The 21,426-nt window shown below is 36.2% G+C and overlaps 2 protein-coding genes across 2 annotated transcripts in view; both read right to left on the bottom strand.

Annotated features, from left to right (window-relative positions):
- Positions 1 to 15,855, bottom strand: part of atrnl1b (attractin-like 1b) — a 109,082-nt gene extending 93,227 nt beyond the window's left edge. Inside the window, exon 1 of the mRNA XM_059531095.1 lies at positions 14,764 to 15,855. Coding sequence (XP_059387078.1) covers positions 14,764 to 15,008 — 245 coding nt within the window. The 5' untranslated portion in view covers positions 15,009 to 15,855. The remainder of the gene's footprint in view (positions 1 to 14,763) is intronic.
- Positions 15,856 to 18,579: 2,724 nt separating this feature from the next.
- Positions 18,580 to 21,093, bottom strand: LOC132121087 (pseudouridylate synthase TRUB1-like). The gene is made up of 8 exons (XM_059530268.1): positions 20,944 to 21,093; positions 20,697 to 20,795; positions 20,282 to 20,337; positions 20,103 to 20,184; positions 19,938 to 20,010; positions 19,696 to 19,835; positions 19,211 to 19,267; positions 18,580 to 19,106 (listed from the first exon to the last, which is right to left on the bottom strand). The coding sequence occupies exons 1-8, from the start codon at positions 21,065 to 21,067 to the stop codon at positions 18,877 to 18,879; spliced, it is 861 nt and encodes a 286-aa protein (XP_059386251.1). The 5' UTR covers positions 21,068 to 21,093; the 3' UTR covers positions 18,580 to 18,876.
- Positions 21,094 to 21,426: the final 333 nt, after the last annotated feature.

Consider the following 21,426-nt stretch of genomic DNA (forward strand, 5'->3'; position numbering starts at 1 on the left):
TTTTTATTTTTTAAGACTAGCTTAAAAGTAAATAAAAATCGTATAGGCCTACATCATTTAAAAAGTAAAAATTGACCATATGTTTAAACGGATATAAAGTTTTCACTAATTAAGGACTGATGTCTATTTATTAAAAACTACTTAGTTTAATTATTGTAACATTTAAATCTATTTAATGCTGCTATCACGCCTCCTGCCCGGCCTTCTCTAGCGCTGGAGGCGTGGTTTATTTCCGGAGCATTCCCAAGCCGCATTCTAACTGTTCATCGGTGCCGGGAGGTTGTTTTGCGGAAGGCTTCGCAACTCTGCCGGAGGATCTTTTTATTTTCTTTCGTTTAACAGTCTAGATTTTAAAAATTGTAGTTAGTGGTAAAGTACAGCATAGTTTTGACAAGTATCTTGTGCTGGTGTTTTAAAGACGGGTCCGATGTATTTTCTTTGAGATCAGCATAAATGCCTAAGTTACCTTTTTTTTTCTTTTGTTTTAACTTTTCACCCGACATGACGAACGCCTACTTTCTTGGTTTATAACATTGCTTTACGTTAGCTTCTTTTTTTTTTTTTTTTTAGTTTGAGTCGAGCTAACGTTACCGGAGACATCGTAACACTTTGCTGTGAGATCTTTTTTTTTTTCTTTTGTTTAACTCTTGTCAGTAAAATTTTAGTTAGTGGTAAAGTACAACATAGTTTTGACAAGTATCTTGTGCTGGTGTTTTAAAGACGGGGTCCGATGTATTTTCTTTGAGATCAGCGTAAATGCCTACCTCTTTTTTCTTTTGTTTTAACTTTTCTCTAACCTCGTGACAAAACTCCTACTTTTCTGGTTTGTATCGCTGCTTTACATTCGTTTCTTTTTTTCAGTTTGAGGTAAGGTACAAATGCTAAAACTCTATTACCTAGTTTTCTTTCTTTATTTTCTAACTGGTAACAAAACACCATTTTTAAATTGTAATGCTACAAGCTCTCACATCTTTTTCACGTATTGCTTAACAAAAACATATCTGATAGTTTTGACTCGTTTGGTTGGTTGTTTCAGATAAATAACCAGTAACCTAGTTTTATTTCATTTGTAACAACTTTAACAACGTTTTTGCACTTTTCCAACTACGAAAACTATCATTACATTGTTTCCATTGCTGCTATGTGTTTATAACCTTTTTCTTGAAATGCATTGTGTACTTAAACCTTAATAAAATCTTCCCTTACACCATTTTCATGATTTCGCCCCTTTTCAGAGTTTAAAAAAAGCACATAGCTCCCCAACACCTCTCCCTCCCTCCGAAATTCCTCCTTGGGTTCATAAGTTCATATTAAGGTCACTGGCTGTACAGGGAGGGGAGGGGGGTGTACAAACAGGTGTCCAGAACAGATGGCTTTTATGACCCTCATCAATCAAATTTTTGGAGACAACCCGCACATTACCCTCTCTGGGCTGGCGTCGTGAGGATTGTGGTTTACTGAAATGTTATTATCGGCAAGTACATTTTCAGCAAATTTTCATTTTTGAGTAAACTATTCCTTTAAAAGGTAAAGTTTGTAATTTTTTTGCGCAATACAAAATGGCAATGGCAACTATTAGAGATGCACGCTTTTTTGCCAGTTATCATGTTGCTTTTTTTGTAATTCTGCACAGTAATTGAATCAGCTCATTAATTCTCATTCATGTCCCTGACAACAGCGCACAAGAGAATGTCCTTGAGTCTTACTGTTCTTTTGCCTGTTTATTTATCTCTTCATGTCTTTTAACGTGTATATTTAAATCTGTCTCTTCCTCACTCTACAAATGTGTTTCTTGCTAGACTTTTCTCAACTTCCTGTGTCACATCAACAATCCAGCTGACTGGTACATTTTCTCATCTATCTTGGCTGGTAGCCTAAAAATCTCATTTTTGCCTTGCAAGCTAATTTTCCATTAGAGTGGATATTCCAAACAAGGTTTTAAATCACATCAAAATTATGATTAATACAAGCAGGTTTCTAGAATCCAGATTTTTGGCTTAATTTGGTTATGTAAATAAGGTCAGCACAGTGTCCTCCAAAAGTTTGGAAACATCCTAGGCAAAGTGGGGCATGGGTCAATATCAAAATAACTTATTGAAGCAGTTATCATTTGAAGCAATAACCATTTCTTAATAATTAATAGTCTTAATGATAAAAATATATACACTACCATTTTAAAGGTTTAATGATTTTGAAAGATGTCCCTTATGCTCACCAAGGTTGCATTATTTTGATCAAAGATACAGTAAAATATTATTATAATTTAAAATAAATGTTTTCTATTTTAATATATTTTGAAATCTAATTTATTTAACTTAAATACTGAGTGTCACATGATCCTTCAGAAATCGATTTAAATAATAATAATAATAATAATAATATTTAAAAAAGGGTACAACTTTTGAACAGTTCTGAGAACATCACAATCAGACATTTGTTTTCTTTAAAAAAAAAATTGTTTGACTGATAATTGAATCGGAACATATTTAGCGTTACTTTAGCTAATTAGCTTTAGACACTATAAATTTATCTTTTACTTTTCTGTTATTACTTAATTTTTTTTATTATTTGTGTGATCCATTATCAATGCAACATCATCGCAAAATTTCTATGGTATTTCAAAAACTTTTACAGCAATGACCTTGTTGATAATATCCAAATTCTGTAAATTCAATAAAACCTAAATTCATAAATGATTCATCTGTGCACCACACAGCATGAAAACAGCCTGCAAACAAGTCATCTTTGTGGCTGTATTTCTTTTATAATCATTTCTATCAGTCTGTGAATCATTCCTCACTTGAAGTAAAGAATCTCTTCAAAACAACATTTCTGACTGACAACAAACCAAATGCTGAAAACCTGGCACTTACATTTTTGCTGTAAGTTAAATCGTAGCCTTAATAGCCATGCTATTTCTCCACTCTGTGTTCTGTATGTCTATAATAAGACACTGAGATTTTAAGAGCAGTTAAAAACAGTAATCACGGTGCACCACTTCCTGTGCCGGGGAGGACATCCCGCAGGCTGAATGTTGGCAAGAGGGAAGAGGGAACTGCAGGTGAGTCAACAGTTAAAATATTCACCAGGTTTTCATGAATCTTTTATAGCCCAGTACCACAGAAAATATCCACCAACTCCAGGATTAATACCTATCCCAGAGGCTTTGAAGCTGCCACCGGACAAGGTTCACTCAGCCTCGCTCAAAGGCTGGCCTCAGGCATTCAGAAAGAGATGGGAAGGGAGTTACATAAAGATCTGCAGAACAGCCATTGCAATACTACAAAAACAAAGTCTTGTGTGCTGAAGGTAAAGGGGGTCTGAAAGGTGAAACTCAGCACTGCAGTCAGCCAAGCCCAAATGTTGACACTTTGCAAAGTCCAATAATAGGGGGCCTTCTCGTCAGCTAACTCAAGCCCCGCTTCCTGCCACGTGAACAGGAGTCCACTGATATCTTTCGATCACTTCCTGGACCTGCCGTGTTACCTCCCACTGCTTGTTTGTTAAGCTGTTGTGTAACAGGAAAACCGTTTTTTAATGCCAGACTGATGTGGAGGCAAGGACACTAGGTTAGGACTGCTGAACAATTCAGGTTTGTTCATTTATTTCAAAAGTTGTGGTGTCATCTATCCACTGTATTACCTTTTAAAGGGATAGTACAGCCAGAAATGAAAATTTACTCAGCCTCATACAAATATGTGATTATTCCACCACATTTGACTTAAAGTGTCCCTATAGTGTTTAATGTAGCTGTATGTAAATTTGAATTTATCTGCAAAGTTGTGAACCCGAAAGTGCACGATAAATAAAGTTAGTCTCCCAAAAGAAAGAATAGACTCTAAACAGCTTAAACTAGTCATCAGTAATTTGAATCCTACTTTATTTGGACCAGCTGACTCCACTGAATCAAAACCTCTAAGTATGATAAATAATAGATGTTTATATTTTCCATCGAAAAATCTAAAATACAGAACTATGGCAATGAGTTTGCATTTTACAATGGAGATTAACTGACTGTAGCATTGTTTTTCAGATAAACAAGTATTTTAACTTAGCATGTTTCTTAAATATCTAAAAACATATTATGCTATTTTTTATGCTTTAATAGAATCTAAATCTTACATACAGCACCTTTAAATTTAATTTTATCACTGTCACTTAATGAAGGTTATTTAGGTTAATATTTTTGGGTTGATAAAAATTAAATAAATTAGATGTTACCACGTGAGAAATTGGACATATTCCATGAAGAAAAACACTTAAAGGGACTCAAATGAAAACACATTCATCATCCTTTATGACAGTACAAGCTGGTTTTGTCTCATATCTAAAGGCTACACCACACACCAGTTTTTGTTCCATGCTGAGTTATACAATCGAATCTTCTCATTATAAAATACAGAGTGTATAAACACACTGTAAATAATAAATTGATTGTGCAGTGTAGAGAGATTCATTGGTCATAAAAGAACTTTGTGAGATCGCAATGAACAAAAAGTGACAGGTTTTTAGCGATTTCAAAGGAAACGCTCTTTGCAAATTTTCTAATTCATTCAAAATGCAAGACCTTTTTTTTTTGGCCACACACACGTTGCAAAGTTTCAGGAATGACATCCACATATTTATGTGGGATTCACTCTCGACATAGCATTGATTGACAAAGTAATAACTATAGCAATGAATTGGACAAAACATCTGAAAATGTGGATTAAGAAAAGAGCACCCACACTAATTTCAGAAGAACCCACAGTGATTTATTTCTGGATCTAGGCCTAGTTGATACGCTTTTATTGTATTACTATATACAAACACAAAAAAATGCAAATGAACTAAATAAAATATGCTAATCTAATAAATGCATATTTACAATAAGCACTTAACTCAAATAAGTAGGTCTATTAAATAATAAAATAAATGACTAGAGAAGGCTGACTATAATCAGCTTCCATTTAGTGGGATAAGCCTACACTTCAGCTAAAAAAAAAAAAAAAGCCCTCTGGTCTTCAGTGATGCAAAGACAAAGACTGAGCATGCATACGCAATATCCGAGCAACAGCAGAACCAATTAATAAGAGAACACTTTTTTTTTTAAAGCGCATGTCCAGTTTTGTGTGAGAGAAATCTGCTTGCGAGTGGTGAGATTTGTGTGTTGCATTACTGCGCTCTCAACATTTGTCATTGATAACTCTAACTCTATTGAACCCATCAAAAATAAAGTATTTTGAAGAGAGGAATTCCGCCCTAGGTAGCCGCCTATATTTCCCATGACAGGATCCACCACTGCCAGATGCAGTTAGAAATTAATAGCCAATCACAAGATATCTGATGAACACTGAGCCGAGCCAGATAACAAACAAAAGACTGACTCGTTCACGAGTCAAGAACCGTTTCTGTCAGACGTGTCCGATTCGAGAATCGAGGAGCTGATGATACTGCGCATGTGTGATTCAGCGTGAAGCAGACCGACACACAGAGCGTCTGAACTGAACTGATTCTTTTGGTGATTGATTCTGAACTGATTCTGTGCTAATGTTATGAGCCCAGGTAAACCTAAGGCTTGAATCAAGGGCAATCATCGCAAATGACACCATTACGTCGAGCGCAAAAGAACCAATGAACCGTTTTCTTCAACCGGTTTATTAAATCAAATTGTCCGAAAGAACTTACTGGTGATCCGAAAACCGATGCAACCGGTTCTTGACTCGTGAACGAGTCATTATCTGGCTCGGCTCGGTGTTCATCTTCAGTTCTCTCTTCACAGCAGTTCAGTCAGTGTACTGTTTGAGTAAATGAATTACTCTGGGATATTGGTTTGTTTGAACTCAGAGTAAGTGTCAGCCACATTAAAAAAGTTAACAGCTTAAGTCATTTGCGGATTAATGTGTATTGGGGACGCAAACAATTTAAAACGATTCAGTTCGATTTGGTGAACTGGTTCAAGAAGATCCGGTTACATCGAATGCTTGGTTCGCGAACCGTATATGACAAACTGCTTTGTTTTGAACTCTCTCTCACAACAGACACGGAAGAGAAAACCATTCTGAATACAGTCGTAGTTTTTGCTATTTTTGGACCAAAATGTATTTTCGATGCTTCAAACTATTCTAACTGACCCTCTGATGTCACATGGACTAATTTGATGATGTTTTTCTTACCTTTCTGGACATGGACAGTATACCATACACACAGTTTCAATGGAGGAGAGAGCTCTCGGACTGAGAGCTCTCGGACTAAATCTAAAATATCTTAAACTGTGTTCCGAAGATAAATGAAGGTCTTACTAGCCTCTTTCGCACAGTAATACCAGTAAATTGCCGTAAAATTACCAGAACGACTTTACCGGTAAATTCAAAAATGCGCTGTTCACACAGTCAACAACATTCCGTCTTTTTTCCGGAAAAGCACCATTCACACATCCATTCCAAAATACCAGTAAATTATGTGACGTCATTAACCTCTAAACAGCTGTGCTTGTATTTTTAAACATGGAGGGTAATATGTGTTCGTTATTTCTGTTGATGGTTTCATTTTTGTTTCAAACTTTAGTATTCATGCAACTGCTTTTGTTATGGAGAGACATCGTAATAGATGACTGGTTTAAATAATCACCATTAATAAAACACCCGACGCTGTCGGGAGCTGACCAATCTATTGAAATCGGCTTGTAAGGATTAATAGCACAATGAAGTTGCGATTGTAAATTGCAGTCTGTAAGATGCACGACACTGCAGAAAACTTGCGTTCACAAATCTATGCTGATGCAAATTCATATCAAATAGTCTGTCAGCGCAGATGAACAGTTCTGCGTTCAAATTGAGTTCAAAAGATGTCGCAAAGCACCGGAAAAAGTAATTACCATGAATGTGACAGAGGGAAATAGTAAAAATATATTTGAATTATTTACTAATAAACTAGTGTTTTCTGAGTCTGTGTGCCAAGGATGAAGTTGCTCATCATCTCCTCATTAGACGCGCCTTCTATACGGATTATAATTGTATTGAGATTTTTTTTTATTATTATTATTATTTCGTTAAGTAGTAATTTAAAGCTTTCTATATATATATTTATCATTTCTGTGAGGCATGTATTCGCTGAGTTTCGGCTTATTTTTGTAAGCTCTCCTGTTCAAGACGAGACGGCAGAAAGCATGTTTGTTTTCTTTATTTTATATTTTTTTATTTTATATTATGATCGCGCTGGCACCTATATGTCCCAAAAAAGCGTGCTTTATCTTGCACTCTCCGCACAAAATATTCGATATAGCGCACATGTATCTGGGTTTAACGTTAAAACATCGTTACATGCTTGATCTGTTTTATATCTTTAGATTTTATTTTAGACAATTCGTGATGATTTCAGAAGGCTAAACTCATTAAGCATAGGCTATGTAAACTCTCTCTCTGTGCTGGCCGCTTTAAAAACAAAACTTATAGGCCTGTTTAACGATCAAAAACTGCTCCAAACATACAAAACTGAACTATTTTAATAGCTGAAAAAGTAGTATAAGCTGTTTTGGGAGAATTGGGAAAAAAGACTGGCTGAAGTGAGTTGCGGGGCAAACCGAAAGTTGATGCCGAATGTCCAGCACTCTTCTCTTCTCCACTGCTCCGACTTCTCGTTTGTTCCCTATGTGTTTTTACCTATGTAAAAACTAAAATAAGTTGTAAAACAAAGTTATTATTGTAATTTTTTTATTGTGTTCGGCATGGTGGGCCGCATGTGATTTCATGACGTGCCGCGGGTTGAGATCCACTGGTTTAGAGCTACAGGATTAGCCGAACGCCCAAATAGATTGACAAAAGTCATAATAGGAACAAGAAATACTTCCACTACTACTTCGTTTGTGATGGTCGTTTATTTTTATTTATTTTTATATTAAGACGCAATCTTTTCAGTTTATTGATGACCTGACTTTGTCCTGTGAATGCATTCCTCTCGGAGACAGTTAACAGTTATTTTATCATACGTTACTGCATCACTAACAGTTTTTGTCTCAGATGATGACATATTTCTTCATCTGCCCGGATAAGGAGAAGCGCTTTAATTTCACTGTTGCTTCAGTTGGATGACATTTTTATTTTATTTTATTAAACTCGTACGTGCTCATACCGGTAATTTTCCTTCTGCATTCACACACTGCAGAATTCTGGCAATTTACTGGTAATGTTACAACTTCTCATACCGGTAAATTGCCGGAACGAATTTACCGGTATTTTTGAAAAGATCCTGTTCACACATGATCTCTTTACGGCAATTTACCGGTTATTTTCCGGAAAAGTCTGTATGTGTGAAAGGGCTTATTGGTTTGGAACGACATGAGGGTGAGTTATTAATGACATAATTTTGATTTTTAGGTGAACTATCCCTTTAACTAGCTAATATTTTTGTCTGGAGCCCTGGAGCCTCTTGTTAGATGCTGCGCTCCAAGGTTCAGATGGCAGCATTCATACTAATTCAAATGACTTTAAAAAATTCCAAACACTTGAAGAAATCCTTCCAGCATCTGATCACAAAACGTAAATGTACCTTGCAGCTGGTCTAAGCCAAGCATCTGTCAGGTTTGTTTGATGAAGATGATGTAGCTTACATTGCACTTCAGATAGTAATCCATAAAGATCAGCCTAAAAATAGAGCACAGATCATGTAGACTGACTTGGCTTACCCCAAATACCAAATCAGTTAAACAACAACTACCCAGCAGTCTAGAACACACAATATTTCTGAACACACCACAGACATATTTCAAATAGATATTTGCACAAAGGCAGTTGACACACATTTGAGAAGCTGACAAGTCCTGTGGTGTGAAATGTTATACTCATTCTAAAACCATTGGAAAAGATTTAGCTAATTCTTTTATAATTACTATGCATGCATCTTTTATGTTTTTAGATTAATGAAGATACTAAATGGAATAGTTGTACTTTTAAAAACGCATTTGTCACACAGCAGGAAAATTATAATTGAACTATAAGGCTAAAATGCAAAAAAAGAAAAGAAAAACATTAATAAAAATTAGCATAAAGGTAAAAGGTTTCATTTGTTAACATTAGTTATAACTACATTAGATAATTTAAACTAGCAATTATCAATTTTTCTACTGTTTTTCTACTGTTTAATAATCTAATAAAAAAAATTTAATAGAGAAATTTAATTACACTGACATTTTTTAAATCAAAAGTTGTATATGTTAACATGTTATACTTAATGCAATGCAAACTAACAAAGAGTAGGTAAAAGCTACTAACTTTCTTATATAATAACTCAATAGACAAAATACAGCAAAAGATAAATGGGAGCAGTTGGTATTCTAGGTGTGCATAGATATTGTATGTCACCCTTTTTTTTATGTAAACGCTGGTCTGATTATAGTTATCACATGCCATGTATGCTGGCTTCATTTTACAATAAATAATCAAAAAACAACAACTTTCCTCAACTGATTTCAAGAAAGCATTTTGTATGGTTGACATTCTAAAATTCATGTTCACAGAAATTCCCCTTTAATAAATATGCCGCTATAAAGTACAAAAAAAAAAATATATATATATATATATATATATATATATATATTACACACTACACAGACAATATATAGGACACAATTTATGGACAAAATCTTAATTAAATTGCTAAGTAATCTACTCTAGCTTCATCTTAAGTGTGAACTTCAGTATACAGAAAGGAAGTTACATCAGGAGGTGACAACCACACAAAGCAACAGAAAGCCAACCCATCTCTGAGCAACAAGGTTTAGGCTACATCATGAAGTAACTGCTTAAGAAATTTCCAAAGCACTCACTTTTAGCACCAAGGCTGACTCTGCTTGAAGATTAACTTGCCATTGGTTGGACATTGCTAATTGGTAATGCAAAAACATGGCTAATATTTCACTTAATTTAAAGAAGACTGATTCATATTGACAAGACAGGTCACCTAAACTGTGACTAGAAAATTAAAAAGTACCTTCAGCCTAGGCTTGGGCGGTATCCAAATTTTGATACCGTCAAACCTCCTCCCTATTTTACCTCGGTATACGGTATTACCGTGAATAATTAAAAAATGATGACGTAAGGCTGAGACAGGATCACCAAACTGTTGGCTTGTGCCTAAACCATTCAGAAACTGAATACCAAACACTAATACTGAAACAATAACAAAATTGCATGCACAACAATATTAACAACTTTTATTAGCAACAAATAGCAATAGTCAAACAGAATTAAATTAACATAAACATACAGAACAGTTTTTGTGCAGAGACGCGCACACAAATCAATAAAATCACTGTGCACGGATAGTCGAACATCTGAATATTCGTTCTGCTCTAATTATTCCATAAATAAAAATGATATTCAAATTGACATTTTTGCTTGCTATAAAAAAAGAAAGAAAAAAGTCCACAATAAAACCTAATTCGGTCACTTTCTGTGATTCTCCACGGCATATTTGAATATGTATGCAAGCAAAAATAATTAACGAATGAATAAGAACTGCGGTCTTCTACAGTACTTCAAATATGCCGTGGAGAATCACAGAAAGTGACCGAATTCAAGAACATTGTTGCGCCATCTCTCAAGCAACGAATAAACACCGCTAACTTGGAGAATGCAGTGAAAACTCCTCTTCTCGCGTCTGCCCTAGACCCTCGGCATAAAACATCTCAGGTTTCTCGATGAAAACATGAGAGAAGTAAGAAAAAAACCCTTTTTTGAACATTATCAGAACATTTTCCTTGATGCGAGTGGTGCGGATGCAGCCGCTGCCACCGACGATGAGGAGGATGCAATGCCCACTCGTCGGAAAAGGCTGAGCCAGTTCTTCAGCAATGATTACAGAGAGTCCAGCCGAGACGAGTGGGAACAGTTCTTGCTGGAGCCATGTATTCCACCAGATGAGGATCCCATTCAGTGTTGAAACGAAAACACGAAGTGCTTCACAAAACTTATTCGCTTAGCACACCATTATTTGTGAGTCCCGCCAACGTCTGTGCCGTCAGAGCGCGTTTTCTTCGCGGCCGGCCTTATTGTTAACGGACTAAGGAGCCGACTTTCCCCCGATCATGTTTACATGCCCGTATTTCTTAACAAGAACATGTAAAACAATAGAAAAAAAAGATTTGCTGACAGTTTCAAAGTTAAGTGTAAGCTAAATTCTGTACAATGTCAATGGCCTAATTGCTGCAGGATGCTTTAGCCTACGTTTTTTCTTTGTTCATTTTTTATTTTTTTTGCTTTTAATCTGTACTTTTGTTTGTTTGCACGCATTGTTAAAGATTTTCAGCTACAAAACACGATGTGTAGCTAATGTTCAAGCTTATTGTGTGTAAGCTTGTTCAAAAATGACAGAAACAATAAATGTTGCTGAAAAATAACGTCTGTCTCAAAGTTAATTTAAATAAACGAATATTCTAATATTCGTTTTTTGTGAGCTCAAAATTATTTGAATGTGATATTTGCGGAAAACGCCCATCCTTAAAAATCACACTGCACGAACAACTTTTTATAACAAAGAGCAGCTTATAAAAAAAAGAGCAAATAGACCCACAACAGTCAACCAGAGTTGAATTAAAATAAACATCCATATATATATATATATATATATATATATATATATATATATATATATATATATATATATATATATATATATATATATATATATATATATATATTATAAAAAATTATTGAAAAGCAATAGGTCTAAATAAAAACTTATTCTTTCCAGTCTTCTTAACAAAAAAGTTTTTAATTAAATCCAAATAAAAATACCTGAATCCATTAAATAAATAAAAAATAAACACAGTGTCAATAGGAACGAATGGCAAGTGGCATACAATCTAGTCAAGATTTTTCGCTAGGGCACATTGTGGACCGACAACTTTACCTGCGGTGCTGAAAACCTGAAGCACAGGTACTTTCGTGCCACTCGCGACATCTGGGGAAAACACCAGGCAGCATTTTTCCATGAATGAAGTGGGTCCTCGTCTCCTTGGCTCCAAACAGTAGGCTGTTAGCTCCGACTCGGTCCTATACGTTGCCGATGCCGACAGGACCTGCCATTGCATCGGCTTTTTTTTTTTTTGCAGCATATTCCCAGAGTCATCTTTTTTCGTGAGGGCATAATTTGCAAATAGCCTCATCCGTATTTACCGCCTCTCCCTTCTCGTTCGGTCGAAACCCGAAATACTGGCAAACTGCAGAAGTTGTGTTCTTTTTCGAGACCAGGTCACTCGGTGCGCAACTCGCCATCTTTCCCCCTCTCTCTCTTTCTCCTCGTCTCGTTGTCACGCGATGACAACCACGCATATGCATTTTTAGGCATTAAATAAATTATATTTAATATTTAATCCTTGTCTCCTATATAAGTGCAGTGTTTTTTTGTTTTTTTATTGACGGTATGACGGTATTGAAACTGATACCGTTGCTATTTTTAGATCCCGCGGTATACCATATTACCGTATTACCGCCCAAGCCTACTTCAGCCCCTTTCCTTCTTATATTTTTATCTTTTAGCAGACACAGACTGGACTCCATCTACATTATTAAAGCACCCTTTTGCACTGTGATTGTTGCTTATGAGTGTGAAACCTAACACAGGTCATTAATAATTCTGCATTTTTAAAAAAACGCATCTGCACAAGCAAGCCCTGGCCAAAACAATGAAGTGGCCCACCAGACACAATTTATAGTGAGGGTGACAGCCTTTGTTGTTTGATCATGCATCTTGTGGAGTATCTAATGGGTGACCACACAGTATGAAATGCTCCGATAATAACTCAGGACTTCCTGGTCACCTAGACCAGCATGAAAGGCCCAACAATGGGCGAGAGCAACAAAACATCAACTGAGTTCATTTCCTTTCAGTCAGCTATTGTGGCTTTCAGCATTTTTATACAGGTCGAGGTGTCAAGCTGAAGTTTATTTTGAGTGGCAGCACTTATAAATGCCGATAGCATCCTTTTGGCTACTTCTAAGATGGAGAGTGAGATCTTTGCTACACCAGATGAGAGCGGGATGCTATTTTAAGAAACAGTGCAGGAGCTTTGTTCAAGACATTCATTTATCATACAGCTGTCAAACTAAGACAGTTTAAAACTAAATCATGCCTACCCACAGTATCTTTGACATCCTTTGTGAAGACAAAGCCACAGAATCAATCAGTACAGTAGATGTGTCAAAACACTCTCATAAGATCATGTCTGTACATTATTTAAATAACACTAATATAAACTCTTTTAAGATATATTGAAAGTAACACAATGAGTTTTTTTTTTTTTAAATATCAAATATCTGCCAAAGGGTTCAGAAAATCAACGTGATTCTAAATTAAAACAAGTTTTAATGCCCCACTGACATAGTTTCTTAATTTTAACAAACTCACTTGATTTCTCAGAATATGCATCTCAAGGAAATATTTGCTGATTTAAGTATGTTAACATTTTTATGTGAAAACAAGACAAAATACTGAGGAATATATACATTGTATCAATGACTTTATGAATTTAAGACTTTCTGTTCTAATTGAAGATCTTTTAAGGCCTTAATGTCTTTGTGCTAAAAGTACAAAACTTTAATTCAACCAAACTGTGCCAGGACTCATGGGATTTGCCAGGAGTATACCAAGAAAGATTTCAATGTGGAAATGAAATCTAGATTTTTAGCCACACAAAAATAGTCTGAGAGGAGGGAGCGTTCAAGAATAAATGTCCGTCTTATCAGTTTAACTGATAAGTTAAACTGATAAGACGAAGATAGAGGGGATGAACCGAGGGTGGGGCGTGAACCTGAGACCCGCGGTGACGGATTAATTGACAGCTGCTGCCAGAGTCGCTAAAATGGAGAGTGACTAGTGATGCAAGTAGCTTTGCAACAGAGCGTTCATTTGAAGTAGAGGACTTTTCTCGCCCACCTTCACCTGAAGCGGAGGATGTCGAGGTGTCTGTGGCCTGAGCCATATTAATTCGAGCCGTTGGCTCAAACTGCGGTCTTAACTCCCGCACCGCATCGCTTTTCAGTGCGAGCTGTGTGGAGAAGCCCATTTCCACCTCCATTGCGTTGGAGAAGCAATCTCGTGTAAAATGCAATTTGCACGCTCTAGGCGGGAACTCGCGGTCTTCCAGCGCCTAATTTTCAATTCTGCTGGAAAACTATACATCCTTGCTGTTGCAACCAGCACGTACCATCCTGACCACTGTAAATAAATATATGCTAATTTGAAGCTTTCCTAACTGTTGCAATACTATGCTACTAACTAACTATGCTTCTAACAATACTAACATTACACCTAACAACTATGCTAATGAACTACATAGGCTACACGAAATAATATAAATAACTATTTAAATGGTATGCAAAATAGATGCTATAATACTCCATCCAGGTCGTTTTCAATACTCGCAATTCCAACTCCTGACTCACTACAGTAATTTTGACGGAACAAGATGGTTTTATACTGCCAGGGGCGTGGTAGCTCGTACCAAGGGGCGTGGTGAGCTGGAAACTGCTTACGTCACCTGCCACCGCTTACGTCACTTGCCACCGCAACATCCAATAGGAAAAATCAACTGCAGTAGCCACCGTTCAACCTGAAGAGGGCAGCACTCAGACGTTTTTACACCATATATTGTAGAAATAAAACACTTTATACTCAAATGTCAAAAAAGTTACTCAAATCAATGAACAGCACTAATAAAGACCCATTCTTACAGATCATTAACTAAAAAAATTTGGTTTGGGGTTTAGTTGCTTTTTAAATACTCACTTGAATCTTCCCTGGCAGTGTTGACACTGGTCCCCAACCCATCCACGATCACAGACACAAGATCCGTTCACACACCTGCCTGACAGACAGCTCTTCTCGCAGGGTTTAGATGGAGAGCCGTCTGAAATCAGCACCAGGGAGAACATCACACACAGCCAGAAATATCTCTGCATGCCCTGCAGTCTCTGTCTGTCGTGTCTGACCAGAAACAGTTCAGGTCTGAGCATCCTCTTCCCAGCATTCATGGTTTATGGGTGCTGCTGCTGTTGGTGATTGGGTATCAGTAACTCAGGGCCTTTCTTTCCTGCTTACTGGAGCCCAGATTATTTCAATTAAAACAGCAGGGGGATCCGTTCACTTACAGATCATGGAAATTCAGGCAGTCGTTTGACGGAAAAACTCCAGATCCGAGTGTGATATGATAAAAGGAGCATAAACACAGACATATTAAATCATCTTTCTCGCCTCATTGTTTCTGAACAAGGGCAGGAATTTCCTACGTTACCTCCTGCAGTTACAAAGCTGGAAAATAATTCCCCATAACACTGAAAAAAATCTCTCCTTCCAGAGCATTACCATAAATCATGTGACGAGATATTTCCAGCTTTAAAGCATCACATTATTCAACGGTCTTATTCTGATCCCGTCCGCAGCCATTTTAAAGTGTAAACATTCAGCTGACTGTCCAAATACACTGCTGGTGTGATTTAAAGCTTTTAAACCTTGAGCTTTTCGTTGCTAAATGTTCATATGCCACGGGGGGAAAAAACGCTACACGGAGAAGGTTTCGGAGTAAAAAGCATCCTTTTTAACAGCAGCGGTCAGTAACACGGTTGTTGTTTCTGCTGTTGTCCGCTGCGCTGAGGGATTTGGAAAACCTGAGCAACTATCCGTTATCCGCATATTTTCTCGCTGTTTTTCAGGCTCAACGTAATAAACTCCTTAACGAATGCGTCGACCCTCGGTGTTGGTATATATCCTCTTCGTCCCGGTGCGCTGAAACCCTCTCAGTGTGTGAATTTCGGCCCCCTCGACCACCGTTTAAGCTCCCATAGTACGGGAAGCTTGCTCCTCAGGTTGGAGCAAACTCAACAGAGATGCCGCGCATGCGCAATGGGAACAGGACATCTTTAAAGAGACAGAGACCAGCATGCGCGTTGCTGGAATATCCATTGCACACAGTAGGCTACTTCCTATCGCTATTAGTTTTTTTTAGCACATTTTTTATTTCCCAACTAGGGAATCGTTTTGTATAGTGTGAGCCATATTTAACAATTATGTTGCAGCCAAATCGCTTTTCTAGAATTTAAGATTAGTCTATATAAGATTATTCATTTTACTTACAATGTAACGATTCACATTCCAGCATGCTACCTACATTACACTCAGTACAGAATGTACATGAACAGTATATTCTCATTAAAGGATATTCACTTTACCTCCAATGTAACAATTTCAAAATACAGTCCAGCATGCTCCATACATTATATTGAGTGTAGTAATGTATGTATATAGTTTCACTGACTTTCAAGGTTTAATGGCCCAGATTCCCATCACACATTCAGCCTCCATTTCAAAAATGAACTCTGTGTCTCTCTTCTAAACGTAGAGGTGCATCTCAGTAAATAATACACTATGTGCTGCCAACTTAATTAAAACTAATGTTCTTTATGATGCCCTGCTGTTTGGGTTCTTTTATTAGTGTCAAACATTTATGCACCACGTGTGTCGTTCTGTTAATATAAGCAAACATAATTTGGGGTTGTTAAGATTTTTTAATGGGTTTCAAATAAGCCTCTCATTCTCACCAAGGATGTATCTGTTTGAATCAAAATGGAGTAAAAATAGTGATTTTGTGAAATATTATTATTATATAAAATAACAGTTTTTCTACTTTAATATATTTAAAATTGTCATTTATTTTTGTGATTGCAAAGTTACATTTTCAGCTGCCATTACTCTAGTTTTCAGTGTCACATGATCATTCAGAAATCATTCTAATATGCTGATTTGGTGCTCAGGTTATATGTCATATTATTATCACAGTTGAAAACAGTGTACTGCAGTTCTCTTGCACAGATGCATAGAAAGTTCACAAGAGAACAGCATTTATTTTAAATAGATAATAATAAATCTGCCAGTTGTTTTACAGGAGGTAATAAAACACTCAATTCATTTGGGAATTTGATATTCCACATGGACAATTACTGGACTTTGTGATGATTCTCACACCTCACAGACTTCCCTTTTTAAATCATTTCCATCACAACAGCCCCATTCAGTCAGGCAATAAAGATGAATAACAGCACCGCATTATAGCGCTGACCTTAGGAACAGAGCTGTTTGGCTCAAATGTGTCCATGCTAAAGAGCATATTTAAAGTTAAAATAATGTCAATTAACTCTTGTATCACAAATGTATTGTTAATTTAATTCATGCAGTATTCAGCACTGGCAGAGGTTTTCAACTTTCGCATTTACACAATATTTCAGTCAATGAACATTCCTGTCTCACTTAGAGCTACATTCTTTCCTAGCCCTCTAGGGAACATGACACTTTCTCCTCAGACCTTCAGGAACGAAAGAATCAAAGCCTCAGGCAACTGCAACTCTAACTGAGCACCACAGTAACTGCACATGCATGCCCCAGCCTGTCAGAAAGTACATGCAGCATAACTGCCCAGTGATGCAACAGCAGTGACCTGCAGGATAAACATATATTGTTATGTGTAAATCACAGGTGATTTACGATTCATTCCTCTGAACTTCAGGCATGCCATAAATCCTTCATGACGCCAAAGCACCTATAGTGCCCCCAGATGGTAAACATTTAACAATATATTATAACTGTACAGTTAGAGCACTTGAAGTGGTATGCATGACATCTACTCTTGCTATACTGTAAAAAATTATATTGTGAGCTGAAAGTGAAAAAAGATATGATCAATTTATCGACGCCAGTGCAGATATCTGCACTGCCTCTTCCCTCTAAATAAAAGTAGCCAAGTAAGGAGGTGGGCTTTATATTTCACGTGATTTCTTTCTTTGCTTTTAATGCCATTAAAGTATGGGTGAACGCAGAGTCTGAGAGCAGAGAAGCTGAATGTGATCTTAATCTCTGACTAAGAGGGATTAGTACAAAGCACTTAAAAACAATGAATCTTCAATTCAGTAAGAGAATGCTAATACTACTTTATATAAATCTCATTGTATAATTAGGTTTTTCTGTGCCATCTGAAACCATATTGTAATTGCATATTTTTAATGGGTTTATATTTGGTTTATCTTTTGAGACATTTGTTTTAAAACCTTAACCCTTAAAATGCATAGAAATACATTAATATTTTAAAAACTGCACTACCATTCCAAATTTGGGGGAATACTAATTAAAATTTTTCTTCACCAAGAATACATTAAATTGATCAAAAGATTTTTACATTGTTATAAAAATACTTTATTTTTAAAAATGCTATTCCTTTAAACATTTATTCATCTAAGAATCTTGAAAAATTTAAATGAGGAGAGAACAAAATGTAACACAAATCAGCATATTAGGATGATTTCTGAAGGATCACGAGACACACTGAAGACTGGAGTAATGGCTGCAGAAAATTCAGCATGGCCACCACAGGAATAATATTACAATGTATTTTTTTAAACAAATAAATGCAGTCTTGTTAGGCATTAAGGATAATTTTTTCAGAAGCACAAAATGCCCATGTCACGTATTGCTTCTATTTTCAGTTTTTAAGGTTTGTAACTAACATCAAATAACACGTAAAAGACTAGAAGATTTACTGGATCTGGAGCATAGAAATTAAATGAAATAGGTACTGTATTTATTAACAAACCAAAATAATTATATTTTCAAGCATATTTTTTCTTTATCATTAAGTGAAATCAAAATGCATTAATAATTTATAATCAACTTTAATAGCCTGTCAATGTTTAATTAAAAAAAAACAAAAAAAACAAAGAACACAAAAGCCCACTACCTACAGCACGTTTGGGCTTACACAAATAATAACAGTGCCAAGTCATGTTTTGTCACAATAACACTGCAGTTTCCTACAGTTCTTTCAGTGAGAATGTAATTTGTTCATCAGACAGGCCTTTAATTGTTTGTATTTCCATTGTCACCCTTAGATTCAGATGGGGTGGGCATATGCTTTGATTTTGCTTTCTTGGCATTCTTCTGTTGCCCTGATGGCTTTGGGCAAGGCTGCAGAGCCTGTGAGATATCTGTCAAAGTCCAGCGATCCTCCTTCAATGCATGCTCTTCCAGTGTGAACTGACCCTGCTTGGTCCGACTGAGTTCCTTGATGTGAGCACAGGATGATAGAGCTGTGAGGGTACAGCAGGGAAAATCAGATTATTATGTCAAGTAAATAAAATGTTAATGTTTGAGGGTAATATTAAAAGAAATAAATATCTCTATAGACTGCTACCTTTTGCAAGATCATCAACCAAGCTTCTCACATAAAACCCACCTCCACACTCAACATCTGTGAATACAAAAGTACATTGAAATGCTGTTCAGCCTGACATAATGTTTTTATAAAATATGTTTTTTTCTAAGCTAGTGCACCCAAAATCTGTTGAATTTACATCCAAGATGTAGACTAGAGTATGCATTTCATCGCTTGCTCACCGATGAATCATCCGCAGTGAATGGCTGCCATCAGCTGATAAAAGCACCCATTCACTCCAGAGGAACCATTGGTGAGCAAATTTCTCCAAATGTGTTCTGACGAAGAAACAAACTCATCTACATCTTGAATTACCTGAGGGTGAGTACATTTTCAGCAAATTAAAATTGTTGACTATTTCTTTAACTCTCTTCATGTAGTAGTTGTACAAGAAATCACATTTAACATTTATTCATATTTATCATATCTTATTTCTTTCCAAATATGGCATAAAAATGACAAACCTATGGTGAAATACGGCGGGCTGAAGTCTTGTAAAGAGAGACTGTACACTGTAACTGGACGTGCAGGTTTAGCCTCAACCTCTTGACCTTGCTTGAGCAGGACAGACATGCGCTTGCCATCCTTCTTCAGTGCTGAATATCTATAAATGCAAATATCAGAACGTCTATGACATCAAGAAACCTAATTCATTTAGACGTTTATGAAGAATGTATTGTGTATCAAACAGAACAAACTGACTTACAGAGGTGGAACCTGCATAATTTCACCCGTAAACTGCTTCAGCTTCTCCTCAAAAACCTCTTTTGTGATGTGATCTGGGAAAAACAAGCATCAATCTTTATAGACTTATTTCTGTAAGATATCTATGCCCCCATCACAAGCACAGCCACAAAACCATGAATCTCACCATAACTTTTTTCTTCAACAACATTTCCTGTGACGTCAAGAGTATCAGTTGCTTTGCCTAACTCTCCAATAGCTCTGTATTTCTATGAAAAGACCATAGAATTTAATGTTACAGTACTCAAATTTGAGAATGACAAATGTAGAAAGACACAAACATGATGTGACCCAGAAAATACTTACCTTTGATCCTGCAAGCATTGTGGTGAGCATCTTCGTTCCTTCACCAATTCCAACTACTGCAAAACATTAGTCATATTCTTTCAATAATTTATATTATATCATATTTTTAATTTTACAGGCAAAACCATAATTTTTTCATGCTTTGTTATGGAAGCAAAATCCCATAATTGACATGTTTTCTTTCATACTTATTTGCATTTGTAGATTTCAGTTACAAGATTATAATTAAAAAGCTGTTTGCTCAAAATGAGTTTTTTTTTTCTTTTCAGTTCTGGATGTCTTTAGAGAGGGGTCTGTTTGCACCATTTGCATGAATAGAACATTTTATTATTCAAAACGAGTGTAATGTATCTAACTCTAATATTTTTGTTTACATAATTTTTCACAGTAGAAGAAGATACTTGATTATAATTACCAAGCACACCAGAAGCATTGCTGTCCAGGGTGCCACCATGGCCAATTTTTAAAGGTTGCTTGTTCCTTTTGCGAGGATTAGGATTTGCAACACCTGCCTCTGTGTAAGGATAAACTAGTTACACAATAAAACGTACTCTGATAATTATTTTATTAGTTATTATCTCAACCCCCCAATGCAGAGGACTGAAATCAACTGCAAAGAATGAATCACAAGATAACAAAACAAAAATTAAATACGCGCCTACCCTTTAAAAGCGCTCTCTTCAGAGTGTTTAACACATCTGCGGAGGTGGGTCCCTGTTTCTTATAAATGGCAAATATACCATTACAAGACTGCAATTTGGATAGTGAACTGTTCTGAATAGCCATGCTTATTGCTATCGCGGCGCGAGATGATGACCTCATTTCTTCTTCTTCTTCTTCCTTGGGTTTTTAAGGCAGTTGGTATCCAATATGTTACATTACTGCCATCTGTTGTCTATTATCATGTCACTTTTTTATTATATTCTTTTTTCCAGTCCAGTCCTCTTTAAAAAATAAAACAAATATTTCTTTCCTTGCTCACTCTTTCCACATCCTAATATACTTTTTAAATTGTACTGTCCTATACCAATTTCTTGTAAACTATATTTCAACTCTTGTCTTTCTTTTATAAATTTCCTGCATGACATAAAAATGTGACTAACTGTTTCTTCCTCTTGGCATTCATCGCATTGGCCTGTGGGATG

The sequence above is a fragment of the Carassius carassius genome, chromosome 39, assembly GCF_963082965.1.
Source record: "Carassius carassius chromosome 39, fCarCar2.1, whole genome shotgun sequence".
Taxonomy (NCBI): domain Eukaryota; kingdom Metazoa; phylum Chordata; class Actinopteri; order Cypriniformes; family Cyprinidae; genus Carassius; species Carassius carassius.

Excerpts from the sequence above, each read along its gene's own strand:
- LOC132121087 (XM_059530268.1), bottom strand. The coding sequence starts at position 21,067 with ATGGCTATTCAGAACAGTTCACTATCCAAATTGCAGTCTTGTAATGGT. Across the intron at positions 20,011-20,102 it reads TGTTGAAGAAAAAAGTTATG|ATCACATCACAAAAGAGGTT; the intron begins GTGAGATTCATG and ends TGTTTTTCCCAG. Across the intron at positions 19,836-19,937 it reads ATTATGCAGGTTCCACCTCT|ATATTCAGCACTGAAGAAGG; the intron begins GTAAGTCAGTTT and ends TTGCATTTATAG.